The sequence below is a fragment of the Rhodotorula graminis genome, assembly GCF_001329695.1.
Source record: "Rhodotorula graminis WP1 unplaced genomic scaffold RHOBAscaffold_8, whole genome shotgun sequence".
Taxonomy (NCBI): domain Eukaryota; kingdom Fungi; phylum Basidiomycota; class Microbotryomycetes; order Sporidiobolales; family Sporidiobolaceae; genus Rhodotorula; species Rhodotorula graminis.
In genome coordinates this window covers 367,778-390,892 of record NW_017264935.1, presented here as the reverse complement: position 1 = coordinate 390,892, position 23,115 = coordinate 367,778, and the positions used below count along the sequence as shown (strand labels likewise).

The 23,115-nt window shown below is 68.0% G+C and overlaps 8 protein-coding genes and 1 non-coding gene across 9 annotated transcripts; 4 read left to right on the top strand and 5 right to left on the bottom strand.

Annotated features, from left to right (window-relative positions):
- Positions 1-2: 2 nt before the first annotated feature.
- RHOBADRAFT_54110 (uncharacterized protein) lies at positions 3-3,540 on the bottom strand (the record flags this gene model as incomplete). The annotated part of the gene is made up of 4 exons (XM_018417155.1): positions 3-601; positions 690-1,830; positions 1,898-2,021; positions 2,094-3,540. 4 exons carry the CDS (start codon positions 3,538-3,540, stop codon positions 440-442), a joined length of 2,874 nt encoding a protein of 957 aa, XP_018270316.1. The 3' UTR covers positions 3-439.
- A 518-nt stretch (positions 3,541-4,058) lies between these two features.
- On the top strand, positions 4,059-5,965 carry RHOBADRAFT_44751 (uncharacterized protein; the record flags this gene model as incomplete). The annotated part of the gene is made up of 3 exons (XM_018414476.1): positions 4,059-4,149; positions 4,778-5,185; positions 5,250-5,965. The coding sequence occupies 3 exons, from the start codon at positions 4,059-4,061 to the stop codon at positions 5,963-5,965; spliced, it is 1,215 nt and encodes a 404-aa protein (XP_018270315.1).
- RHOBADRAFT_t60 lies at positions 4,258-4,348 on the bottom strand. Its single transcript has one exon. It is a non-coding gene; the product is annotated as a tRNA-Asp (tRNA).
- A 791-nt stretch (positions 5,966-6,756) lies between the features above and the next one.
- On the bottom strand, positions 6,757-9,002 carry RHOBADRAFT_48585 (uncharacterized protein; the record flags this gene model as incomplete). The annotated part of the gene is made up of 7 exons (XM_018415157.1): positions 6,757-6,968; positions 7,100-7,289; positions 7,442-7,901; positions 7,999-8,115; positions 8,205-8,377; positions 8,753-8,816; positions 8,889-9,002. 7 exons carry the CDS (start codon positions 9,000-9,002, stop codon positions 6,905-6,907), a joined length of 1,182 nt encoding a protein of 393 aa, XP_018270314.1. The 3' UTR covers positions 6,757-6,904.
- A 311-nt stretch (positions 9,003-9,313) lies between these two features.
- Positions 9,314-11,706, bottom strand: RHOBADRAFT_54108 (uncharacterized protein; the record flags this gene model as incomplete). Its single annotated transcript, XM_018417154.1, has 6 exons — positions 9,314-9,496; positions 9,575-9,724; positions 9,803-9,971; positions 10,048-11,116; positions 11,196-11,258; positions 11,340-11,706. The coding sequence occupies 6 exons, from the start codon at positions 11,704-11,706 to the stop codon at positions 9,314-9,316; spliced, it is 2,001 nt and encodes a 666-aa protein (XP_018270313.1).
- A 647-nt stretch (positions 11,707-12,353) lies between these two features.
- RHOBADRAFT_44748 (uncharacterized protein) lies at positions 12,354-14,490 on the top strand (the record flags this gene model as incomplete). The annotated part of the gene is made up of 8 exons (XM_018414475.1): positions 12,354-12,474; positions 12,542-12,875; positions 12,940-13,040; positions 13,123-13,340; positions 13,409-13,769; positions 13,851-13,906; positions 13,988-14,053; positions 14,116-14,490. The coding sequence occupies 8 exons, from the start codon at positions 12,354-12,356 to the stop codon at positions 14,488-14,490; spliced, it is 1,632 nt and encodes a 543-aa protein (XP_018270312.1).
- A 62-nt stretch (positions 14,491-14,552) lies between these two features.
- RHOBADRAFT_54107 (uncharacterized protein) lies at positions 14,553-16,593 on the bottom strand (the record flags this gene model as incomplete). The annotated part of the gene is made up of 5 exons (XM_018417153.1): positions 14,553-15,123; positions 15,204-15,620; positions 15,689-15,898; positions 15,971-16,177; positions 16,246-16,593. The coding sequence occupies 5 exons, from the start codon at positions 16,591-16,593 to the stop codon at positions 14,632-14,634; spliced, it is 1,674 nt and encodes a 557-aa protein (XP_018270311.1). The 3' UTR covers positions 14,553-14,631.
- A 489-nt stretch (positions 16,594-17,082) lies between these two features.
- On the top strand, positions 17,083-18,181 carry RHOBADRAFT_15994 (uncharacterized protein; the record flags this gene model as incomplete). The annotated part of the gene is made up of 5 exons (XM_018412290.1): positions 17,083-17,377; positions 17,447-17,514; positions 17,719-17,812; positions 17,896-18,009; positions 18,096-18,181. 5 exons carry the CDS (start codon positions 17,083-17,085, stop codon positions 18,179-18,181), a joined length of 657 nt encoding a protein of 218 aa, XP_018270310.1.
- Positions 18,182-21,876: 3,695 nt separating this feature from the next.
- Positions 21,877-23,094, top strand: RHOBADRAFT_65183 (uncharacterized protein). The gene is made up of 7 exons (XM_018418655.1): positions 21,877-21,945; positions 22,053-22,085; positions 22,209-22,274; positions 22,372-22,441; positions 22,515-22,538; positions 22,658-22,701; positions 22,772-23,094. Exons 1-7 carry the CDS (start codon positions 21,895-21,897, stop codon positions 22,790-22,792), a joined length of 309 nt encoding a protein of 102 aa, XP_018270309.1. The 5' UTR covers positions 21,877-21,894; the 3' UTR covers positions 22,793-23,094.
- The last annotated feature ends 21 nt before the right edge of the window (positions 23,095-23,115 follow it).

The following is a 23,115-nucleotide window of genomic DNA, read 5'->3' as shown; positions in this document are numbered from 1 at the left end:
TTCGTGCACACCTTGTACATTGCGTCGACGAGAGGCAAAGAGGAGGGTGCGTGCAGCGAGGAGCGGCGAGCCATCAAGGCGGCGCCAGGTCAACTGGCGGCGAGAGGAAGGAGGCGGACTTGGGCCAAAGGGGGCGCAAACAGCGAGGTATTGGGGGGGGTATCACGGTGGAGGATGTGTGCAAAAAGAGTGAGGGAGGAAGGCGAACGAGAGGAGGCGATAGATCGAGAGGGAGTTGGGCACGTCTAGGTGCGGCGAGGCAAAGAGCGAGGTTGCGAAAGGGGGTGTGCGACAGGTCGAGTTGGGCAATAAGACACAGAGGGGGATGCAGAGGGTGCGATGCGAGAGGACGAGGGAGGAACGACGAGGAGGAACGAGCGAGGCGACGGGAGGCGATGAACGAGGGCGAGAGGGAAGGGACGACGACTCGACTCGACGATCACGCCGAGCCCATGCCCCAGCTGCCAAGCGTGCGCGCACACGTCTCGCGCAGATGCTGCGCCTTGTCCGAGTCCCACATGCCGACCGAGAGGAACTCGCGCCCATAGTGCATGCACGCCTCCTGGTGGAACTTGCCGTACAGGCGCGACGAGATCGACTCCTGCACACGTTCCTCGAGTGTCAGTACGACGTCCGGCAGAGAGGACGAGAGGGAGAGAGGGAGAGAGAGAGGGGGAGAGCAGGCGCACCTTGAGCTTGTCGGCCGGGTCCTCCTTCTCGCCCTCAGGCCGCTTCTCGAGCACCTCGAGCGTGTACGCCCACTCGTCCGGGACGACCCACATCTCGGCGCCCGAGAGGTACATCTGGTAGACGCAGCTCGCGCGCACGTCGTCGAAGCGCTCGGTGCACCACGGCTGGCCCTTCTTGCTGACGACGACGAGCGGCGAGTAGTGCAGGTCGTAGTCGACGACGCGGTACAGGTCGCGCCCGCCGCCAACGCCGCCGTCGACGCCGATGCCGGCGCCACCGCCCGACGTCGCCTCGTCGCCGAGGCGAGGGTCCGACGCCGACTTGCGCCACAGGTACCAGTTGGACGGGCCGTGGTTGACGTCCCACCGGCGGTCGAACAGGGCGAGCTGCGCCGACGTCGGGTTGTCGCTCGACGGCATGCGGGTGTTGACAAGCTGCACGAGCTGCTGCTTGCGCGCCGGCCACTCGTCCTGGGCGAGCGGGAGCGTCTCGACGAGCTGGTGCACGTGCTCGGCCGCGAGCGGCTCGAACTCCTCCGCCGACACGCCGTTGAACGAGTCGGCCGGGTCGAACTCGTCGGTGATGCCGAGCTCGGTGCGCAGCTCTGCGACGCTCGAGATCGGGCTCGGCCCGCCGGTCGGGTCGCGCACGAACCCAAAGGTCGGGACGACGATGGCGTCGCCGTGCGACAGGACGCGGTCGCGCAGGCTGCGGTCCGTGAGGCGACGACGAAGCCCGCTCGAGGGCGTGACACGCGCGTCGCCGGCAAGGAAGACGATGTCGGTCGGCGCAAAGAAGCGCGCGAGGTTGACCTGGTAGTTGCGCGCGAGCGGCTTGTAGATCATGCGCTCGCGCGTCTTGGCAAGCGTGCGGTCGGCGAGCGACGACGGGGCGCCGACGAGGTGGAAGTCGACGAACTGCTCGACGAGCGGGTCGGCGGCGCGAAGGGCGGCGATCGTGCCGAGGAGGGCCGTGCGGGCGGCCGAGTCGAGGCGCGAGTGCGTCGTCTCGAACACGAGCGAGACCGGGCCGCGCCAGTTGCGGACGAACGAAGGCAGCGTCGAGAGCCACGCCTCGTTCGAGTACATGCACGCCGTGACGTCGTCCTTGTCGGGCTCGGCGGTGGCGGCAAAGGCGAACCTGCGACGACGACAAGAGCGGGTCAGGGAAAGGTCCGCGAGGGGCAGAGTAGAGAGAGGCGACGTACGGGACGATCTCGTCGTGCAGGTCCCAGTGCGCCTTGTCGTGCATCTTGGAGAAGCGGTACGTGTGCGTGAAGGCCGTGAGCGGGTTGCCGTTGGGCGTCTGCATCTTGAGCGCCGACGCAGGCTCTGCAGACGATGCGGGAGGATGTCAATGAGGTGTGCCCAAGACTCGAGGCCGAGAAGGAAGAGGGGACGCACTGTCCGGGTGGCCGATCCGGCGCACGGGGAGCCACGCGTCCTCCTCGCTCGCGTCCTCGCCCTCGCCCGCCGCGACGCCCTCTCCCACACCCTTGCCCGACGTCCACGGAAGATCGATGCCCGCCTTGGCGCTCAGGCCGTCGGCGTACTCGCGCACGAGCTGCCACCCCTCGGGTCCGGCTCCGGCACGCGCGCCGAGCTTCGCCCGCAGCACGGCGAGCCGCGACGACGAGGCCGTGTCCGACGCCGCCGCTGAGGGCGGCGGCGAGACGAGGGAGCGCGAGAGGGAGAGTGAGAAGTAGAGGAGGGAGAAGAGGAGGTAGGCGATGGTGAGGAGGCGGATCGGGAGTGGGTACCGCTTGGCGGGCGAGCCGGCGCCGCTCTTGGCGGACGCGCTCATTGGAGGCGACAGGGTGCCGCGCTGGAGCCCTGGGGCGCTCTGGAGCGGGCGGAGGAAGAAGGCGAGGAGCGAGGACGGCAGGGCGAGGACCTTGGCGAGCGTCGTCTCGGGCTCGGCGACCGGCTTGCGCTTCGAGCCCTCGCGCACGTCCTCGTCACTGCTGTACGCCTTCTCGGACGCCGCGGCGCCCCAGTCGTACGAGCGCCAGCTCGTGAAGCTGTTGCGCGCGCTGCCGCCGCCGCCGCCGACCTGGGGCGAGAAGGCGCCGACGTCCGTCTTGGGCGTGTTGAGGACGCTCGACGTGACCGGAGCGCACGCCGACGTGAGCGACTGCTGGCGCGAGTGGATGTCGGACCCGCCCGAGCGCGAGCGCTGCATGTCGAGCGAGCCGACGACCGACGCGTACGACGGCGAGCGCGTGACGGGGACCGACGCGGGGCCGTGCGAGGTCGTGGCGACCGGGCCGAAAGTGATGGCCTGGTGCGAAGGTGAGGGCGAGAAGGTGCGGCCGGGGCCCGGGGAAGGAACGGGGGAGGGAGGGAAGGACGTCGGGACGGGCGAGCCGGTGTAGATGGGGAGAGGCGTGGCGGTGCTGCCCGAGGACACCGTGACCGTGCTCGGGGCCAAGGTGCGCGAGCGATTCGACGCGTCGGGGCTGGCCGCCGCCTTGAACAAGCCCTCGGCCTCGCCGCTCGCGGCCGCCTGCTCGACGCCGCCGATGCTGCTCGCGCGTGAACGGCCGAGAACGCCGACGCCGCTGTCGATGCTCGAGCGGGTGCTCGAGGTGCCGCCGTTGGCCGCGTCGTCGAGCATGAGGCCGAGGCCGACATCGGGTTGCTGCGCGAGCGCGGGCGGGGAGCGCTGCTGCGAGGAGGATGCCGAGGCGAACGCGGTCGAGGTCGGGGAGCGGGTGCTGATGGACAGCTTGCGGGCGCGCAGGCCACGCGACGAGTCGGGCGAGGGCCCGCCCGGGGCGGTAGATGGGGCGGGGGAGGGCTGAGCGCGCGAGGCGCCAGCCAACGACGCGGCAGGTTGAGGCGACGCCATGTCGGGAGGTGGTCGATCGACGGTGTTGTGGGTGCGCTGAGCTGCAACAGGGCGGTGCGGCGGGAGCGGGCGGGCGAGGGAGGAAGGGGCGGGACAAGGGGCAGGGTCAGTCTGTGTGTGCTGTGCGGCGACCGAGGGGGCTGAGGGGTCGCTTGCGCGCAGAGGACGTACCTTTTGCGCTCTGGACAAGCCTCGAGATCACGGCTGTCGCGCCAGGCGCAGGGGTGAGGAGGTGCGGGCCGCGGAGGCTGAAGGGGAGGAGCGGGCCCGGCGGAGTGGGTCCAAGGGCGATGCTCGCGGTGCGGACGCGGTCGGGGCGCGGTGTGGTGGGGAGCGAGTGACTGGCGGTGCTGGACACGCTCTCGCAGCGGTGCAAGGGTCGGGCGGTCGAGAGGGAGACGGTGCGCGTGAGGCGGCGCCCTCGGCCACGCCAGACGAGGCGCGCGCTCCTCCTTCTCGCACGCGAGACAACAACAACCGTCGCTCCTTTCTTCTCGCCTGGCCAGCCTTTCTTCCCCATGAGCCTGCACTGGATGCTGTCGCAACCCTCGAGCCCGAACGAGACGCCCGTGCAAGGGCACCTCGACCGAGCCTTCTCCATTTCGACTCGTACGCAGCTGGCACTGCCTGAGAGCTCGCCCAGAAAAGAGCGAGACGCTGTACAGCGCACGGTAGCGAACGGCGCAGTACAGCCGCCTTGCGAGGCAAAAGGAAAAGCTCTTCGACCGGGAATTGAACCCGGGTCTCTGCCGCGTTGATTCACAAAGGAACTGACAAGGCAATATACTAGCCACTATACTATCGAAGATTCGCTGCAGGCGAGCGCGTGCATTGCGCTCAAGTCCAAGCGTAAGCTGATTGAGATCAACTTTCAACCGTCGTCGCTTTCTTCGGCGGCGCTGATTCTGCGCCAGTCACGCTCATGTCGACTTCACGTTGATCGGCTCGAAAGACGAGAGATCCTTGGTTTCGGCCGAGGTACGTGCGCGAGTGCGGCGTGCACGTGAAAGTCGACGCTCCTCTGCGGGAGCGAGTCGTTGTGCTGCGAGCTGTGATCGACTACCTCCTGTGCGAGCTCTGGACCCGAATAAAGCTCTCGACAGTACGAGGAGACACCGCGCGAAAGGGCACGCGAGTGAGGCCGCTCCTCGTACCGCGTCGCTCCCCCTCTTCTCCCTCCCTCGTCGCTTCCCTCTCACGCCGAGGCAGCCTCGCGAGTTGCCCGTTCTCTCTCTAGAGACAGCGGCTTCCTCCCTCGACGAGATCGACCGCCGGCCCGCCCTCCTGTGCCGCCTCCCTGTCGAGCTCCTCCTCGAGATTGCTCGGATCGCGAGCGGGCCGCGCGACTCGTACCCGCAGTGGGTCCAGTGGCGGCGGCGCATGCAGTCGTTCTGCCTCGTGTGCCGTCATCTGCACCGCGTCCTCGAGTCGGTACTGTGCGAGGTCGTTTGGGTCAGCGGCGCCGAGCTCGCGGTCGACGGCGGTGGGCGCGTGTTCCGGCCGATCCGGCATCGCCTTGGCCCGCTCTCGAACGGCGCGTCGGCGGTACGTGCGGGCGAGTGTGTCAAGTGGCTGCGCATGGACGGGCAACACCATTCGCCGAGTGGCAAGGACCTTCTCATTCGCGACTCTACGCCGCTGCCGAGTGCGTCCCGCTGTTTCTCTCTCCCCGTCACTCTCTCGCAGTCACTGACTCGAGGTCCTTGCAGTGCTCGAGACGCTCGAGCTCGAGAAATGCGCCTTCCTCAACCCGTCGCCGTTCCTCAACCTCACCTCGCTCTGGCTCGACACGGTCAAGATCCGGCCCGCCGACTTTGCGCGGCTCGTCACGCCGGCCCTCACGCCTCGACTCAACTACCTCGCCCTGCGCTCCCTCGCCGACCCGGACATGGCCAACCTGCGCCACAAGGACGCGCCCGTCGTCTTCTTCCCGCACCTCCCGGTCGACCTCGTCGCGCGCTTGGGCCTCCTCCAGGTCGACCTGTCCGACATCTCGTCCTTTCCTCCCGACCTGTTCGCCCATCAGCTCCCCGTCGTCCTCACCTGGCGCTTCTGGCACCAGACGCCGCCGTCCCTCCTGTTCCCGACCCTCGAGCGCCCGCCCAACCACATCCAGGTCGGCGACATCTGCTGGCCCGAGCACCGCGCGCTGTGGACGACACGAACGGGCGAGCGCCTCCTCGAGTGGGCCAAGGGCGCTCCTCTCGTGCGCGGCGGCGACGACGGCGACGGCTCGGAGCCGAGGACGCTCGTCCTTCCGCACGAGTATTGCGCCCTGTACAGCGCCGAAGAGCGGCCGGCGGCGCACCTCGCCCGCGAGCTCCTCGACGAGTGCTGCAGGCGCGGGATCCGGGTCGAGTGGGCCAAGGAGGACAGGTGGGAGGCGGAAAAGCGCCTGCACGGCGTCCTGCAGCGCCGTTGGTGAGGAACGTCGGGGCAGGCGGTGGATCGAGATACTTTTGCTAGCGACGTGCTCTGCATACGAGTGTTTTTATTCCATCTGTTGGGCAGCCGGTCGAGAGAATTCGGAAAGGAGCGAGCCACCTTCGCAAGTGAGGAGGTGCGGGTCGAGCGAGCGGCGAAACGGGCGTTGCCGCGTCTCCCTGGTGCCTCGACCAGCTCACACAGCATCGAGAGCGTACATGTGCTGCGTGCGAGGGCCGAGCGACGACGTTCGCAGCGCGAGGAAGGGGCTCGACCGCACTCGGGCTCTCGACGTTTCGCTCTCGAACTCTCTCAAGAGCGCGCCCACGACACCTTTTGGCAGTGCAGCGGACGCAGAGGCTCTGTGAGCGTCAAAGTAACAGCAAAGGGGGGAAGAACTACAGGGAGGGGGACGACAGAGGGGGGGGAGAGGCCCGGGCGAGGGAGCGGTCGGCGCAGAGTCTCTCACGCGTCGCCCTTGTAGTCCGGCCTCAGCTTGCGCACCGTCTTGCCCGCAAGCCTATCTCCCCGTGAGCTGCTTCAATACGGCGAGAGTGTCGTTGCGTAGCTGTACGCAGCCTTGACCTCGCACGACCTTCGCAAGTGAGGAGGTGCGGGTCGAGCGAGCGGCGAAACGGGCGTTGCCGCGTCTCCCTGGTGCCTCGACGAGCTCACACAGCATCGAGAGCGTACATGTGCTACGTGCGAGGGCCGAGCGACGACGTTCGCAGCGCGAGGAAGGGGCTCGACCGCACTCGGGCTCTCGACGTTTCGCTCTCGAACTCTCTCAAGAGCGCGCCCACGACACCTTTTGGCAGTGCAGCGGACGCAGAGGCTCTGTGAGCGTCAAAGTAACAGCAAAGGGGGGAAGAACTACAGGGAGGGGGACGACAGAGGGGGGGGAGAGGCCCGGGCGAGGGAGCGGTCGGCGCAGAGTCTCTCACGCGTCGCCCTTGTAGTCCGGCCTCAGCTTGCGCACCGTCTTGCCCGCAAGCCAGATCTCCCTGTGAGCGGCCGAGGAAGGGCGAGAAGAAGAGCGGGAGGAGGGAGGACGAGAGGGAGGGAAGGAGGAGGGGGAAGGGGGCAAACTTGGTGAGCTCGCGTTCGCCGAGAGAAAGGCAGCACACGGACGCACTGGTTGTCGATCTCCTGCGTCTCCTTGGCAAAGGCCTCGCGGTAGTTCGGCTGGCCGTTGAACTCGAGCGAGCGGCGCGTCTCCGAGCCGTCGCGGACCGAGGCGTAGAGCTTCTCGAACACCGGCTTGTTGGCGGCCTCGAAGATGGGGGCCCAGTCGAGGGCACCACGGCGAGCAGTCGTGGAGCAGGCTGCGAGAGGTACAGGCCGGACGAAGAAGGAAAGTGGGAGGGGAAAGGGAGGAAGGAGGCAAGGAAGGGCGACGAGTTCGTCAGGGTCGTTCCTCCTGACCGACGTGCACGCCTTCCGCGTCCACAAGAAGGACAGGAGAGAGTGGACGCACCGTTGTACATGTAGTCCATGCCGTACTGGCCAATGAGGGGGAAGAGCGACTGGGTCGCCTCCTCGACGGTCTCGTTGAACGCCTCGGACGGCGAGTGGCCGTTCTCGCGGAGGACCTTGTACTGGGCGAGGAACATGCCCTGGATGCCGCCCATGAGGACACCGCGCTCGCCGTAGAGGTCCGAGTAGACCTCCTTCTCGAACGTCGTCTCGTACGCGTAGCCGGTGCCGACGGCGACGGCGAGGGCGCGAGCCTTCTCCATGGCCTTGCCGGTGGCGTCCTGCCAGACAGCGATCGACGCGTTGATGCCGCGGCCCTCCTTGAAGAGGGTGCGGACCGTGCGGCCCGAGCCCTTGGGCGCGCAGAGGATGACGTCGATGCCCTCGGGGGCGGTGACGCCGGTGTCCTTGGCGTACACGAGCGAGAAGCCGTGCGAGAAGTAGAGGGTCTTGTCCTTGGTCTGTAGGTGGGAGGCGGGAGGGAGGCGGGAGGAAGGAGGTCAGTGCGGGCTCGCTCGCTCGGGGCGCACGCCGACGACGAGGGCAAGGGGGACGCACGATGAGGGGCTTGATGTCCTTCCATGTCTGCGACTGGGCCGCGTCCGACAGGAGGTTCATGATGATGGTGCCCTTGGCGATGGCCTCCTCGATGGGGAAGAGGGTCTTGCCGGGAACCTGCGCGGACGACGACGCACGTCTCGGTCAGCTCTCGAGGCCTTTGAGGGTGCAGGACGACATGATAGAGAGAGAGAGGTGGGACGCACCCAGCCGTCCTCCTGCGCCTGCTTCCACGACTCGCCGCCCTCGCGGACACCGACGATGACATTGATGCCGTTGTCGCGAGCGTTGAGGCCCTGGCCGTGGCCCTGCGAGCCGTAGCCGATGAGGGCGAGCGTGTCGTTCTTGAAGTACTCCTGGAGCTTGGGGAGCGGCCAGTCTGCGGGCGCGAGTTGAGAAGGTCAGGTTCGTCGTCCTCTTGGCGGCACAAACGCTCGCCGTGCTCGACCAGCTGCGACGCCCGCGCTCAGCTCGCCGGCTCCCATGCCCACCGATGCAGCCCCGTGGCGGTCGACGACCGTCAAAGAGCGCGAGGCGCTATCGTGCCGCGGCCGCCTCATCTCCTCCAGCTGCGCTTTCGCCGCGTCGGCGTATCCTCGCTCGCCCACGCAACATCGGCCCTGCCCGCCTGGACGGCCCACTCGATGCGCCTCGTCGCCAGCTCGTCCGCGCCGACACTGCCCTCCAAGTGCGCGGCGAGACGGCGGCCAAAAAATTGCTGGAGTGGGGAGAGAGGGGGTTGACTCCGACGCACCCGAGCGCTCGTAGACGGTCTCCTTGGTGCCGGCAAAGTCGAGAGTCTTGACGCCACGGGTCGCCTGCACAGATTGAACCGGCCGATCAGTCCCTGGAGCGCCGAGGAGAGGAGCGAGAGCGAGACGGCGACGCACCGACGGAGCCTTGGGGAGGGCACGGGCGGCCGTGAGGAGCGAGTAGGCGCGGGCGGCCTTGGGCGTGGCCTGGCGGGCAGCCTGGCGGAGGGCAGAGACGGTGGCGCGCTGCATGATCGTTCTGGTGAGGAGCGAGAGGAGGGAGAGAGCGCGGCGAGCACGAATCACCCCGGAGCGAATCGACGCTCTCGGCTTGTGACGGCCGGCTTTCGAGCCTCGACTCAAACCGCCAAGTCGATCAAAACCCGCCCGTCCGCAATCTCCGGTCGCACTCTTTTCAGGAGCAAAGTCAACGGTAACCGCGGCGCGCTCTCGCTCTCGAGTCGAAAGCTGCGCCTGCGTAGACATTGCAGTCGAGGACAGAGAGAGCTGCACAAGGGTATCGACAAAAGAGTGGCGCGAAAGAGAAAAGAGGGCGTCGAGGTTCAGAGCTCGAGGAAGGACGACGGCCGCGGCTTGTTCGGCGGCGCCGGCGCCGCCGTGCGCACCGCACTCGAGCGCGCCGAGACCGGCTGGCGCTGCTCAGAAGGCGTGCGAGACGAGGCAGCCGACGCTGAGCCGCCCGTCGGGACCGACAGGCCGTACGACTCGAGCCACTGCTCCTGCGGCTGCGGGCGCTGTGAGAAGGGTGAGCGCCAGCCCAGACGTACATGGGCCACAGAGAGAGAGAGAAAGACGGGACGCACTCGCTGCTGATGCTGGCCCTCGAGAGCCTGCGACGACGAGGGCGTGAAGCCGGCCGAGAGGACCGACGCCGCCGACGACTCGTTGAACTCATCGCGCTTGGTCGACGCGTACTGCGGCTCCCACTCTTGCCCTTTCGACCCGTGACCGTGCTGTCCAAAGGCAAGTGTCAGGCGACGACCGAGAGAGAGAGAGCGAGTCGAGGAAGGGAAAGAGAGGGTCGAGCGCACCTGTCCGCCCTGCTCGTAGATCGAGCCCTGCGACGACGACGCCGAGTAGCCGCCGTGCGAGTCGACGCTCTCGAAGCTCAGGATGCTGCGGCTGTCCGACTGGTCGTCGCCACGCTCGAAGCCGTGCGGCTTGCGAGGGTCCGGGATGGGCACCTTGTGCGTGTTGCGCCTGCAGGGCGGCCAATCGTCGTCAGGGCACGTCGCACAGGACGGAAGACGCAGAGAGAGGGAGAGAGAGGACGCACATGCGGGTGTCGAGCGTGTGGGCGTCGAGCTGGAGCTGGCAGAAGCGCTTGAGCGGGTCCACCCGGAGCGTCGACGCGCGGCTCTTGCAGTGGACGACGTGCGCGCGGATGACGCTCGGCCGCTTGCCCTCGAACCGGAAGCCGCACCCTTCGACGCACAACTGGCCACGCAGGAAGGCGTTGACGCGCTGGCGCGAGTCGCACGGGAGGACCTCGAGGCCGTCGACGACGACCTTGTGGTACGTGCCCGGCGGGAAGACGAGGACCTCGCTGCCGCCGACCGAGTAGCTCGCGAGCTCGTGCGCGTCGACGCCAGGCGGGACCCGCGACAGCGAGCCCTTGCGCTCGTTCCAGATGTACGTCTCGGTCTCGCCGTTGAGGGCCCGAGACGGCGGTCGAGGCCCCTTGACCTTGGGCAGCGTCGCGCGATAGCCCGTCACCTCGGACGGGAGCGCCGTACCGGGCTCTTGCTCGTCGTACATGTTGCAGTCGTCGGGCCCGCCGCAGTCGGTGTAAAACGACTCGCCGCCGGCGCTCGAGTAGTCGGTGTACGACGACGACGAGTGCAGGTAGGACGGGCGAGGGTACGGGGCCGACGTCTGGCGGTGGTGCAGGCGAGACGAGGCGGCCGAGTCGCTGCGGCCGGACAGCGAGGGGGCCGGGCTGCCCGACCGGTACGCGAACGCCTGGCGGCCGTGGACCGACGGGTGCTGCGCGAGCGCCGTCGACGAGTTGGTCGGCGTCGGCTGGGCGCCACCGGCGTAGCTGGTCGGCGGGAGGGGCAGCTCGGTGTTGATCGGCGCGAGAAAGTAGGGCGCGACCGTCTGGAGGGGCGCGACCGTCGCGTGACGGCTCGACTCGGGGTGCGCCGTCGCGTCCTCGCCGTAGTAGCTGCTGACGGGAGCTGGGGCGTAGCCGGAGCTGGTCACCGGCGCGTGGAACGAGTGGGCGCCGCTCGACGACTCGCCGCCGCCGCCGAACGAGAGGCCGTTCAGGTTGGCGCCGAGGTTGTTGACGGCGGTCGACGGGCGAGACGATTCAGGCAGGGCGTTGGCCTTCTCGAGGCGGTCTGCGTATCATAGAGAGAGGTCAGTCAACTTGCTCAGAGAGGGCCTCGAGTCGAGTCGAGGTGAGAGTTCGAAGCGCACCGTGCACGAAGCGGATCATCTCGCCGATGAGGCCGTTGGGCGAGAGCGTCTCGTGCGTCCGAGCTGGTGGGAAGAGAGACAGAGTCAGTGTCGAATCGCGTGTAGGAGGGACGGCTCGAGAGGGAGAGAGGGAGGGGGACGCACGCGACATGAGGAGGTCGACCAGCTCGGCCCAGCTGACGAGCCACTGCCCGGTTCCGGGCACGTCCACGAGGAAGCCGTCGCCATGCTGTGCGGGCTTGAGTTGCGCGGCAGGAAGATCTGGAGGAAGACGAGTGTCAGGTGCGCTCGAATGCGACTGCCCTCGCGTGGCTGAGAAGGAGGAGGACGCGCGAGACGAGTCGATGCTGGACGTCGCAGACGGAGCGCGAGATCTCGGCGAGGTGGCTCGAGGAGGAGGAGGGGCGAACCCGGCGCGAATCGGCGGCGACGGGTGCGCAGGCCCGGACGCCTCGAAGCGCTCGAGCGGTGGTGGCTCGGCGGCGACGACAGGAGGCTGCTCGTTGCTCATGGCGGTCGGCGGGTGGGGGTGGGCGGGTGTGCGAGTAGGCTGCTTGTGGCGGTGCGGTGCGGACGGCGATCGAAGGTGCCGGGGCCTCGTCGGACGGTGCGGGAGGAAGGCGAGAGAGGTCGGGTGCGAGCCGGCGTCGAGCGCGGTCCGTCGCGTGCGAGGGCAGAAGCAGGCCGCGGAGACACAAGTCTGCGCAGACGACGAGCAGAAGCAGAACCAAGCACGAGCCGGGTACGAGCCTCGTCGACGAGCGAGCCATCATCGCCTCGTCCGTGGACCGACGGCACCTCCTGTCGGGCGAACGCCCCGGAACTTTTGTGCACGGGCGGCAGCACTGAATGGCGACACCGAGCCCGGAGACTCCTGTGCGTGCACGAGCCACGGACGGACAGGGGAGGTATGCGGACGGGGAGCGAGAAAGGTTCGTCGCGCCGCGCAGAGTCCGAGGCGTGGTCGAGCGCAGGGCGCGTCGAGCAAGCGTGTCGCTGGCCATCGCCCTGGGCGACGAGCCTGAGCAGTCGCAGAGGCCGTCGCTCGTGAGCAGTGTCCGGCTCAAGCAGCGAACGTCGCCGAGCGGACCGATCGAGCTGCAGCTCGCCCGCTCGAGGTTGCCGCCAGCTCTCTCTCTCTCCCACCACCACCTTAGCATGGCTGCTCCAGCTCAGCAGGACCGCAAGATCCGCCTCGACCTCGTGCGCGCCGCGCCGGACCAGGCGCTCACCCTCCGGCGCGTCCTCCACTTCCTCGCCGTCGTCCTCCCCCACATGTGTGCGTCCTCCTCCCTCTCGCTCCTCTCGAATCCCTCGCACGGCTGACCCTCCCTTGGCACCCACAGTCATCATCCTCCCCGTCCGCGTCATCTTGGCCCACACCGTCCTGCGCTGGCGCTCGCGCTCTGTCCGCGTCCTCGGCCGCCCTGCCCTCGCCGATTTCGTCGTCAAGCTCGCCCAGTTCATCCTCAGCCGCCTACACGTCGCCCAGTCGCGCATCATCTTCAACCGCGACCGCTCGTACAACCTCGTGCACGGCGGCCCTTACTTCAAGGGTGCGCGCGACTGGGTCACAAAGGTCGAGGTCAACGGCACGGCCGGCCGCTGGATCGCGCTCCCGGGCACTCGACGTGCCGAGGACCAGGTCGTCCTGTACTTCATCCACGGCGGCGGATTTGTGTGCGTCCTCTCGGCGCCCTCGCTCGACGCGCGGACCGTGACTGACCCAGCTCTCCTCGTGCAGGCTCGACACGGGCTCAAACGCCCAGGACATCCTCCTGCACGCCATGAAGGCGCTCAACCTCAAGCAGAGTGTCCAAGCCTCGGTCTTCTGCCTCGACTATCGTGCGTCCCAGCTCTTGTGCCGGTTCTCGCCTGTTCCCCCGACCTGACCTTCCTTCTCTCCTTTCTCTCGCCGACGAAACAGGCCTCGCTCCCGAGTACAAGTACCCCTCGCAGCTCATCGAGACGCTCGCTGGGTACCACTACCTCGTCAACACGCTCGGCATCAGCGAGGACAAGATTGTCGTCGGCGGCGACTCGGCGGGCGGCAACCTCGCGACGGCGTTCCTCCTGCACCTCGCTCGCCCGGCCAAGGAGATCTACGTGCCCGAGGAGCTCGGACCTACTCCTGGGCGTCCCGGCGTGAGTTCTCCTGCGTCCGGAATTCGCAGCCGAGACGACGCACTGACCCCTCTTTTGCGGTCGAGCAGGGCGCCCTCATCATCTCGCCGTTCGTCAACCTCGCGTCTCGCTCGGCCTCGTCGTTCGCCAACACGCCTCACGACTTCATCGAGCTCGGCGGCGGGTTCCGGGCTGCGTGCGACTACCTCGGCGTCACGCCGCCGCCGTCGTACCGGTTCCCCGAGCCGTCGCTCAACCCGCTGTACCAGTTCAAGTTCCCGCGTGCGCACCCGCCTGTCGACGGCGAGAAGCTCCACACGCTGCACGGCTGGGCCCACTGCGAGGGCATCGAGCTGTTCCGCTCGCCGTACGTCAACCCGGTCGTGCAGCGCGACGCGAGCTGGTGGAAGGAGGCCATGCCCGGCGGCGGCAAGACGGTCGTGACTTGGGGTGCGTCCTCCTTTCTCTCTCTCTCTCCCCTTCTCTCTCTCGAGGCCGAGGGCGAAGAGCTGACACACTCGCCCCGGGCAGGCGGCAAGGAGATCTTTGCCGACGACGACGACGAGTTCTTCCAGCGCCTCCAGAAGGTGCGTCTCTCTTCTCTCTCTTCCCCGTCAGGCATCAAGCGTGTCGCGCAAGCCGTCTCTGACAATTTTGCCCGTTTGCAGGCCGGCGTCGCGCCGACCAAGGTCTTCAAAAAGTTCGGCGCGCACGACTGGATCCTGCACGACTGGGTGCGTCCGAGCCCTCTCGCCATTTTCAAGAGCGCCTACTGACAGCGCTACTTCGTCCACAGAGCGTTCCGACCGTGTGGCGCACCAAGGCGACCGGGCCCGAGAGCAAGTTCAACTTTGGGCTCGACGCCATCGTTCGCCTCCTGTCGCAGGTCGCTGCCGACGCCGCCGCCGCTCCGCCTCGCGCATCTCGTCACTCGGCCGACAAGAAGCAGGGCAAGGCCGAGCAGAAGGTGTCGAAGAAGGGCGCGAGCGCCATTGAGAAGGCCGCGCCCGTCGGCGACGAGGCGCACGAGTCGTACGCTCAGGTCGCCGAGCACGAGGAGGACGCTCAGGCCCCCGTCGTCGCCAAGGGCGAGGGCGACGTGCTGCACGTCGGCGGCTCGATCGAGGGGAGCGGCGTCCTCGTCGAGAAGCCGGCCAAGAGGTCCGTGTAGAGCTCTCGCGCCTCGTGAAAGTCGCAGTCTTTGAGTCTCTCTCCGTGTCCGAGTGCGAGAGTGAGAGAGGAAAGCTGGATGTGCATGTCAAGCAACAGAGTACGAAAGAAACAGCGGGCCTCCTCGACGACGACCGGCTCGTCACCGCTCGTCAGGCGCCTCGTGCGCCTCCCTCTGCGCCTCGAACCACGTGTCGAGCGTGTCCCTCCCACCGACCATCTCGATGCCGTGCTGGCTCCTCAAGTGCCGCTCGACGTCGTACACGCGCTTGAACCAGAACCGGCACGTCCCCTCGGCCTCGTCCTCGTCGTCGACCTCGACGGCGGCAGCAGCGGCGGCGGCCTCGCTGCGGCTCGGCTTGCCGCCCTTGACGCTGTCGAACGGGAGCGCGAGGATGGCCGGGAACGGGCACGCGAACTGGCGCGGGACGTTGAGGAGGCCCGGCCGAGGGCGGTCGTCGGCCTTGCCGCCGCCGACCGAGGTCGCGCGCGAGGCGGGCGCCGACTTGCGCTGCGGCTGGCCGGCCGAGGCAGACGGGTTGGCCGCGTGGGCATAGTGGTCGCCGCTGACGAGGTCGCGGTAGAAGGTCGAGGCGGGCGAGGCGGTCGAGGCAGGGATGGGAGGGAAGCCGTGCTGCGAGCGCGAGGACGAGGTGAGCCCTGTTGCGCCGCAGAGCGCGCTCGAGCGAGAAAGAGAGAGAGAGAGAGACGTACCGCCTCCTCGAGAACCTTGCGCTTCTTCTTGCCGCCGTGGCGAAAGTCCTCGCGCATGCGCTCGTCGCGCTCGGCCTCCTGCCGGTCCTCCCACTCGCTCCCTCCCTCCGAGCCCGACCCGCCGTCCAGCCCTCGCTCGTCGGCCTCGCTCCTCTCCTTGCCCTTGCCCTTGTCGCGCCGCCTGCGACGGCCGCCCCTCGCGCTCGTCCGCTTGCGGCTGCGGCGCTGCCGGCCCTCGGGCAGGCCCTCGACGCCGGCCTCCTCGTCGGCCGCGTGCAGCTTGAGGTGCGTGCGCAAGCCGAAGGTCGTCGTGAACGTCTTGCCGGCGCACTGCGGGTAGTGGCACCGCGGCGGGTGCGCCGCCTTGGTGTGCTTCTGGAGGGCGGACCAGACGCCGAACTGGCGCTCAGCGAACGGCTTCGAGGCGCAGTCGGGGTGGAGGCAGGCGTAGCGAGACACTGTGGGCCGAGAGAACACGTCAGCACCTGAGAGAGGAGGAGAGGAAGAGAGGGAGAGAGCTGCGACGCGCGGTCATGCGTCTTCTCGTGGCTCTTGAGGTGGTGCTTCTGCTGGAACGTCTTGCCGCAATCAGGATGAGGGCACGCGAGCGGCTTGACGGCAGGGACGCCGTGGGCGACGGTGAGGTGCTCGTTGAGGAGGCGGTGCTTGCGAAAGACCCTGCCGCAGTGCGAGCACTGCGAGCGAGACGAGGGGGTCAGAGCGTGGACGGGCGCGAGGACGAGGGGGCTGAGAGATCGGCGACGCACGTCGTACGTCTTGGCGGCGTCTGTGCGACCGAGGTGGACGCCGTCGACGTGACCCTTGAGGTGCTGGGCGGTCCAGAAGCGCTTGTCGCAGCCGTCCTCGGAGCAGGCGAACGGCTTGTCCGACTCGGGCGCGTGGGTGCGGACGTGGGCCTTGAGGTGGCTGTCGCGCGCAAAGGTGGCGTCGCAGTCGGGACAGGCAAAGGGACGCTGTGGGACAGGAGGAGGGAGTCAGTGAGAGGAGGGAGGAGGGAGGACGAGGGGAAGCGAGGGCGCACCTCGCCCGTGTGGCTCCTCTCGTGCTCCTCGAGGCGGACAGGGCGGACGTAGGAGCGGCCGCAGCTGGGCCACGCGCACTTGTAGCGCCGCTTGCGCGGGTTCGAGTCGCCGTCGTCGGTGCCGAGGTCGTCGCTGTCGAGCTGGACGGACGGGTCGTCGTCGTCGTCGTCGTCGTCTGAGGCGGCCGAGTCGTCGTCGGCGGTGTCGTGGTGCAGGGCGGGGCGGTAGTCGCTGTCGTCGTCCGAGGCCTTGAGGCGCAAGGTGCGGGTGCGGGGTCGGGCCGGGGAGGAGGACGACGACGACGACGAGACGAGGGCGGTCGAGGTGGACGCGACTGCCGAGGCCATGGCGGCTTACGGGGCCTTTGAGCGGTCCTGCAGGCACTCTATCGCAGCAGGAGGGCGACAGTCGAGAGTGCGAGCTGATGAGAGGCCGAACAGCGAAGCTCGCCGCACTTCTTCCCCCGACCCGTCCTCGCCCGCCACCACAGCTCCGCGCGTGCTTGTTTGTACACCGTGAGTCCCTCTCTCACCGTCCAGGAGCGCGCTTGTCGAGCTCGAACCAGGTGGCGAGGGCGAGGCGTCAGTTCGGCAGCCACCAGCACCGCTCGAATCCTCTCGGTCCTCGCATCACGCCAACACGGCCTCGCGGTCGACTCGGGTGGCTTGTGTGCAGCTCGCACGACCCTGCTCGAGCACCCTGGACCAGTCCCTGTCCCCGCACCTCGACTGACCCCGTCTCGATCTCTCCTCGTCCAGAACCCTCCTCGTCCTTCATCGCAAGCCGCACACCGCCTCGCCTGTCGCACCCTGCCTGCGCCTGACCGCACCGACAAGATGGCCTCGACCTCGCCCAACACGGACGACATCCTCGGCCAGCACCGCTTCACCACCCCGGGCGCATCCTCGTCCCCTCTCGCCCAGGCCCCGACCGCCTCGTCCATCCTCGGCGGCACCCAGCTCGACCCGGCCAGCTTCCACCCGCTCGCCGGCCTCGTCGACAACAAGGACCTCGACTACCTCCTCCTCGAGGACGACAAGCTCTCGGCCGTCGCCGGTGGCAAGACGGTCCTGCCCAACCGCGGCTGGGGCGACGAGCTGTGCTACGGCACCGGCTCCACCTACCTCGCAGGTCCGTCCCCTCCTCTCTCGCAGCGTCTCGGGCGCTCCTCGACTGACGAACGCTCGCACCATCTCGCAGGTCTCGGACTCGGCGGCGCCTGGGGCTTCTGGGAGGGCCTTCGTCGCCCGCTCGCCGCACCTCGCTCCGTCTCGACCGCCGCACCGCTCGCCGCAGCAGCAGCCGGCACCGCCGGCGCTGCCCCCTCGGCCGCCGCCGCAGGAGCTGGCGCCGCACCAGCCGCGTCGGCCGTCGGCGCGCAGGCGACCGCGTTCGTCAAGGACGCAGCCAAGCAGGTGACCGAGGGGGCCAAGCAGGCGGCGGGGGCGGCGTCGACGACGAGTGCGGCGCAGGCGGCGCGCATCTCGGGCCGGCTGCGGTGGAACAACATCCTGAACCAGGTCACGCGGAGGGGGACCGCCATGGGCAACTCGGCCGGCGTGCTCGGTGCGTCTCGGTCTCTCTCTCTCTCAGTCGACTTGAGGGGGATCACGCGAGCCTGTACTGACTCTTTCTCGTGCCTCCCGCAGCCCTCATCTACAACGGCATCAACTCGACAATCGACGTGTACCGGGGGCACCACCACGACGTGTACGGCTCGATGGCCGCCGCTGCCGCTACCGGCGCCATCTGGCGCTCGACCGGTCCGTCCCGTCACGTTCTTCTCCCTTGCGCGCTCGCCGTCGTCGTCGAGCCGAAAACTGACCTTCTCAAGTCGTCTCTCGCGCAGCCGGTGTCAAGCCCATGGTCGTCACGTCGGGCATCCTCACGGCGGCCGCCGCAGGGTGGTCGTGGGTCAAGGTGCAGCTGCTGTGAGTCGGAGGACGGCGTGTGTGTGTCCAGTAGCGCCGGCGCGAGGCCGTTTGTGATAGAGACGTTTCCCCTCTTCCCTCGTCGCGTGCCTTTCGCGCCTGCTCGTCGCGGCGGATCGAGACGCTCGCCTTGTCGTCGACGAGCCGTGGAACTGAGAGCAACGTGCGCCGGTTGCGTCGTCGCTCGAGCGACGCCACGAGGAGCGAGAGAAGGCCCGCTCGGCCCTGCGATCGAGTGCCACCTCGAAGCGAGGGCCGCCCTGACGACGCTCGGGTGTCGTCACAGGCCTGTTGCCGGCTGTCTCTGCCTGAGTGCGAGGAACGAGTGCGGCGGCGGCACTCTGTCTCGCGCGAGAGCGCCTTCCGCAACAAGTGGCGGCTCGTCGTTCGGCTTCCGACCAACCGCCAGCGAGCCCTCGACGCTAGCGTCTTTTTAGCTTGACGGATCGCTTGTGCACGCGAGACGGGACCGCTGAACTCTGTACCGCGCTAGCCAGGTGACTGCGGGCGAGCTGTCGAGCTCGAACGAGCGCGCGAACGCCTCTCTGCTCTCTTCCTCCTCCCTCTCCCTCGCCTCTCTCCCTCCCTGCCTCCCTCGCTTCGGGCCCGACGCCGTGCCTGCTTCACCGTGCATGACGACGATCAATTCGGCTCCTCGTCTCCGCATCATCGCTTCCGGCTCGACCCCTAACCGCCGCGCTCATTCCTTCCCCTCGAGGGAGCGTTTCTCCGACGGCGACGAGCGCAGCTTCGTGCCGGCTCGGGCTTGGCGACACCGGCGGCGCAGCTTTGTCCGGGCCTCGAGGGCTCGAGAAGGACGACGAGCGGGCGGTGCGAGCGGGGCGTGGGACGAGGCGTCGCCCTCGTTCTCGTCGAGCGGACTGCTTTCCAGCCCTGGCAGGTCTGCAGACGCCATTCAGGGCGCGAGCTGGGCGTGTTCTGCGTCGATTTCGAGAGCACGCCATGGGTTGAGATTCGGAAGGCGATCCACTGCGGCAGTGCGACGGGTCCGGGGGCCGTCGACGCGAGGTCGGCCGTGCCTTGTCGAGCGGGGGTGACTCTCCCGGACGCACGGCATTGCTGCTCTCGCCGTACGCTCGACGGGCTTCTCTCTCTGCTCCTGCTCGCCACTCGCTCGGCTCGTTCGCGTGACTGCAGCTCGCCGCCGCGCACGCTCCCGCCTCGCCGCCCTCGTCGCCGTCGCGACCCTTTCGCCCTCGCCTCTCGCCCTACCGACTCGAGCGGCGCCTTCCAGCAGCTCGTCGCGAGTCGAACGTACTCGACGGCGCAGGCCAGGCTCGAACGCGATCGCTGCCCCGGTCCGCGGCCGCTCAAGACGAACCCGACGCCGCCGACGTACGTCCACCTCGAGCCTCCTCAGTCGCGTGCGTCCGTCTTTCCCCTCGTTCCTCCGACGAACCGACCGCTGACATCTCCTCGTGGCGTCAGCTCGATCGAGCGAAGCAGGGGCCTCTCGCCCGCCGACTTTCTCCCCCTCTCTCGACTTTCCCTCTCGTCGCTCGACACCTCGACATGCCCCGACGACGGCCGTCGAGAAGCGGACGGGATCCATCCCCGTCTGCGCCAGCTCCACCTCCACAGCCGCGACGAGCGTCCCGGGCGAGCTCTCTCGCCGCCGCCCCCGACGCCGCGGCTCCCTCCGCCGCCGACGACTCGCCCGCACCAGCCGACCCGTCGTCCTCGAGCTCCGCCCGGCCCGTCCACCCTCCCCTCATCTCGTCGTCGCTCGGTCCAGGGTCGAGCGCCGCCGCGCTCGGCATCGGGCTCGGGCGAACACCGCGACAAGGTCAAGTTCGGCGCAGCTCGAGGCGGGCGTCGCTCGACCCGTACCCGTCCGCCGACGCGCAGCGACAAGAGTCGCCAGAGGCGGTGCGACGAGCGTCCCGCATTGAGCGCGTGCGGGAGGAGGACACTGCCGAGGAGCCGGGTCGAGAGGAGGCGAGGACGGGCGAGGCGGCAGCTGTCGAGGGCGAGAGGTGCGTCCCTGCTCTCCCCCCGTCTCTGCCACATGTACTGACCTCTGCGTGTGCAGGTCGTTCGAGCTCGTCGTCTTGCAGCAACCGCAAATCGGCGCCGAGGCCGGGCTCGGCAAGAACACGCTCGGGCGGGTGCGCCTTCTCTCGTTCTCAAGCCGGGTCCGCACACGCCCTGACTCTTCTTTCCTGACTCGCAGTTACCTATCGTCCCGGCGCCGGTCGTCGAGGTCATCGTCAACGACCCGTCGGGTCAGCGCACGTGCGTCCGAATCTCTCCTCGTCCCCTTCCGGCCGCAAATTCGAGACTGACTCGCATTGTTCTGTCTCCCTCGTCCACCCTCTCGCTCAACAGCGACGTCGAGCTCCCGTACCTGTTCTGCTCGTGCTCGCTGCGCCAAGAAGACGGCATTTCGCCCGTCGAGATTGCCGCGCCCGCAGGCGCTCAGGCCCCGACCGAGGACGGCGTCGCCGAGGAGTTCAGCGCGCTCATCGGCCAGCTCGTGCGCACGCCGCGACGAGTCGAGGACCTCGAGGGCGGGCAGAAGTCGGTGTTCGTGTTTGAGGACGTGAGCGTGCGGACCCAGGGCACCTACAAGCTCGAGTTCCGGCTCGGCGAAGCGTGCGTCCTCTTCTCCCTCTGATTCTCACTCTCTCTTTTCCCTACAGTGACTTGACTAACCCTTGCCCATCTCGCAGGCGTCGGCCCAAGTCGCCCAAGCTCGCCGCCGTCGTCACGAGCAAGTTCGACGTCGTCGACTGGCAGAACTACCCTGGCCGTCCTCCTTCTGGTGCGCTCGAGCCCTTCTCCAGTCGCGTTCTTCCCTCCTGACATACCCTCTCGTACGTCTACAGAAGTCGTCACCGAGCTCTCGATGCACCTGCATGAGCAAGGCGTCCCGATGTACATCCCGCCGCTCCTCCTCCCGCAAGTTGGCGAGCTCGCCCCGCCGCCGCCCAGCTCGAACCCGTTCCCGGTCGACTTTAATGAGCTCGACGCACTCGCCGAGGTCGCCACTGCCACCAATACGCAGGCCGGGCCGTCGCGCCCAACGCCTCGACGGCCGTCGTCGCCTTGAGCGTTCCCTTCCTCCTTCCACCACCAACCTCGCCCTCGACTCGCACATCCCGGCTCGCCTGTACAGCACACACCCGCAGCGCATGTACCTCGCCGTCCCGCCATTCGCGTGGCGACCTCGCCATCACGGCGCAGCGACCAACGCTTTGTCCTCTTCCCGCACTCGCACCCTCGCCCTGTTTCCCTCCCTCCTCTCCTTCCTCCGCAGCCGCATCCTTGTACCCACTATGAACGCCCACTTGACCGACTCGCCGACTCGCTTCGACATTATCTAGCGCCGTCTCCCTCTTCGTCCTTTCACGCCCCTCGTCCTAGTTCTCCCTCGTTCTTCTCGCCGTCACTTCTCACCGCGACGACTTCCGAGCCATCCTGCAACGTCGTTACTCGTCTCCTCGCGTGTACGACGAAAGCTGAGCCGCTCGTCGCCCCAGCGGAACAATCTCGCGAGTCGAGCCGAGAGCACAAGGAGAGCGAGCGAGCGAGAGCGCACGGGCCAGGGGCAGCGCGAGTCCCGACTTCCAGGCCCTCGTGAAGGGCACCGAGTGGCAGTGCGCAGGCATCTCGAGGCAGAGACCCGCGAGGAAAGAGAGCTGCCAACGGCGAGGAGAGTTGGCTCCGCCCGCTTCGCCTCACGACACGCCGAGCATGTCTGCGCCCCAGCTGATGGACGGCACGCCTGCCCCGGAGACGCCCAAGGTGCGTCCTACCCCCTCTCTCTCAGTGTCGTCGTCGCCGAGCCCCTCTCATCACCCTGCGACGGTTGAGCGAGGTCGTTGACCCTCTCTCGCGTCCGGCGGATGCAGCCCATCATCAAGTCGGCCGACATGTCAGACGAGGTGCATCTCCCGCTCTTGCCCTGCGCTCGGCGCCGCTGTCGCCGCCGTGCGAGGTGACGCGCCCCGGCCCCCCTCACTGACTCGCCTCTCTCTCCTCGTGCCCCCTCGGTGCGCCGCGTGCAGATGCAGGAGGTCGCGATCCAGGTCGCTACCGAGGCGATGCAGGTCGCAGACGCTGAAGAGAAGGATGTGCGTCCCCTCTCGCTCGCCGTCCCTCCTCCTCCTCCTCCCTGCCTCCTCCGCACCCTCGCCGCAGCAGTCACTGACCGACTCGCTCGACCCGCAGATCGCTGCCCACATCAAGCGCGACTTTGACAAGCGCTACGGCCCGACGTGGCACGTCGTCGTCGGAAAGAGTGCGTCCTCGTCCTCCTCGGTGAGCCGTCCGATACACAGCCGCCGTCGCTCACTGCTATCTCGCGCGCACAGACTTTGGCTCGTACTGCACCCACGGTGAGCGAGATGCTTCACGCACTCGGGTCCCGCGGTACCGCCTCGCCGGTGGCTGTCCTGGCCCCCTGGTGAGCGCCAGACCTCGAGTTCAACCCCTGATCGACGTCTCCCGCCCACAGAGACCGGCAACTTCCTCTACTGGTACATGGGCAACATCGCCATCGTGCGTCTTTGGCTTCGTTACGCGTTGCCGCCGAGAACCCAGACGTTCTGACCTCCCCCTCGTCGCGCAGCTCCTCTTCAAGGCCGGCTGAACCGCCTTCGCCGCCTCCACCGCACACACACGACCTCCCTCGCACCGCCACGACATCATCTTTCCCTCCTACCGAGCCTCGCCGCCAGGCCTGGCTCGTCCTCCCTCTCTCGACCTTCGACTTTCAGCTCGCCCTTCGTCCACCCCTTTGCCATACCCCTCATCACGCCGCCCGCAGTCCTTTTCCTCGTCACGTCCCCCGGTGTCCTTCCCGGACCCTGTCCGTTCTTGCCTCGACCGCGTTCGCGCCGTCGGGTCGCCTCTGCAACCTGCATCCAGTTTCCTCGACCTCGTCGAGTCGCCCGCGAGCTGGAAAGCGCAAGC

Coding starts and splice junctions, on each gene's coding strand:
- RHOBADRAFT_65183 (XM_018418655.1), top strand. CDS start 21,895: ATGTCTGCGCCCCAGCTGATGGACGGCACGCCTGCCCCGGAGACGCCC. Junction 22,275..22,371: donor CAGACGCTGAAGAGAAGGAT/GTGCGTCCCCTC, acceptor CTCGACCCGCAG/ATCGCTGCCCACATCAAGCG. Junction 22,442..22,514: donor GCACGTCGTCGTCGGAAAGA/GTGCGTCCTCGT, acceptor TCGCGCGCACAG/ACTTTGGCTCGTACTGCACC.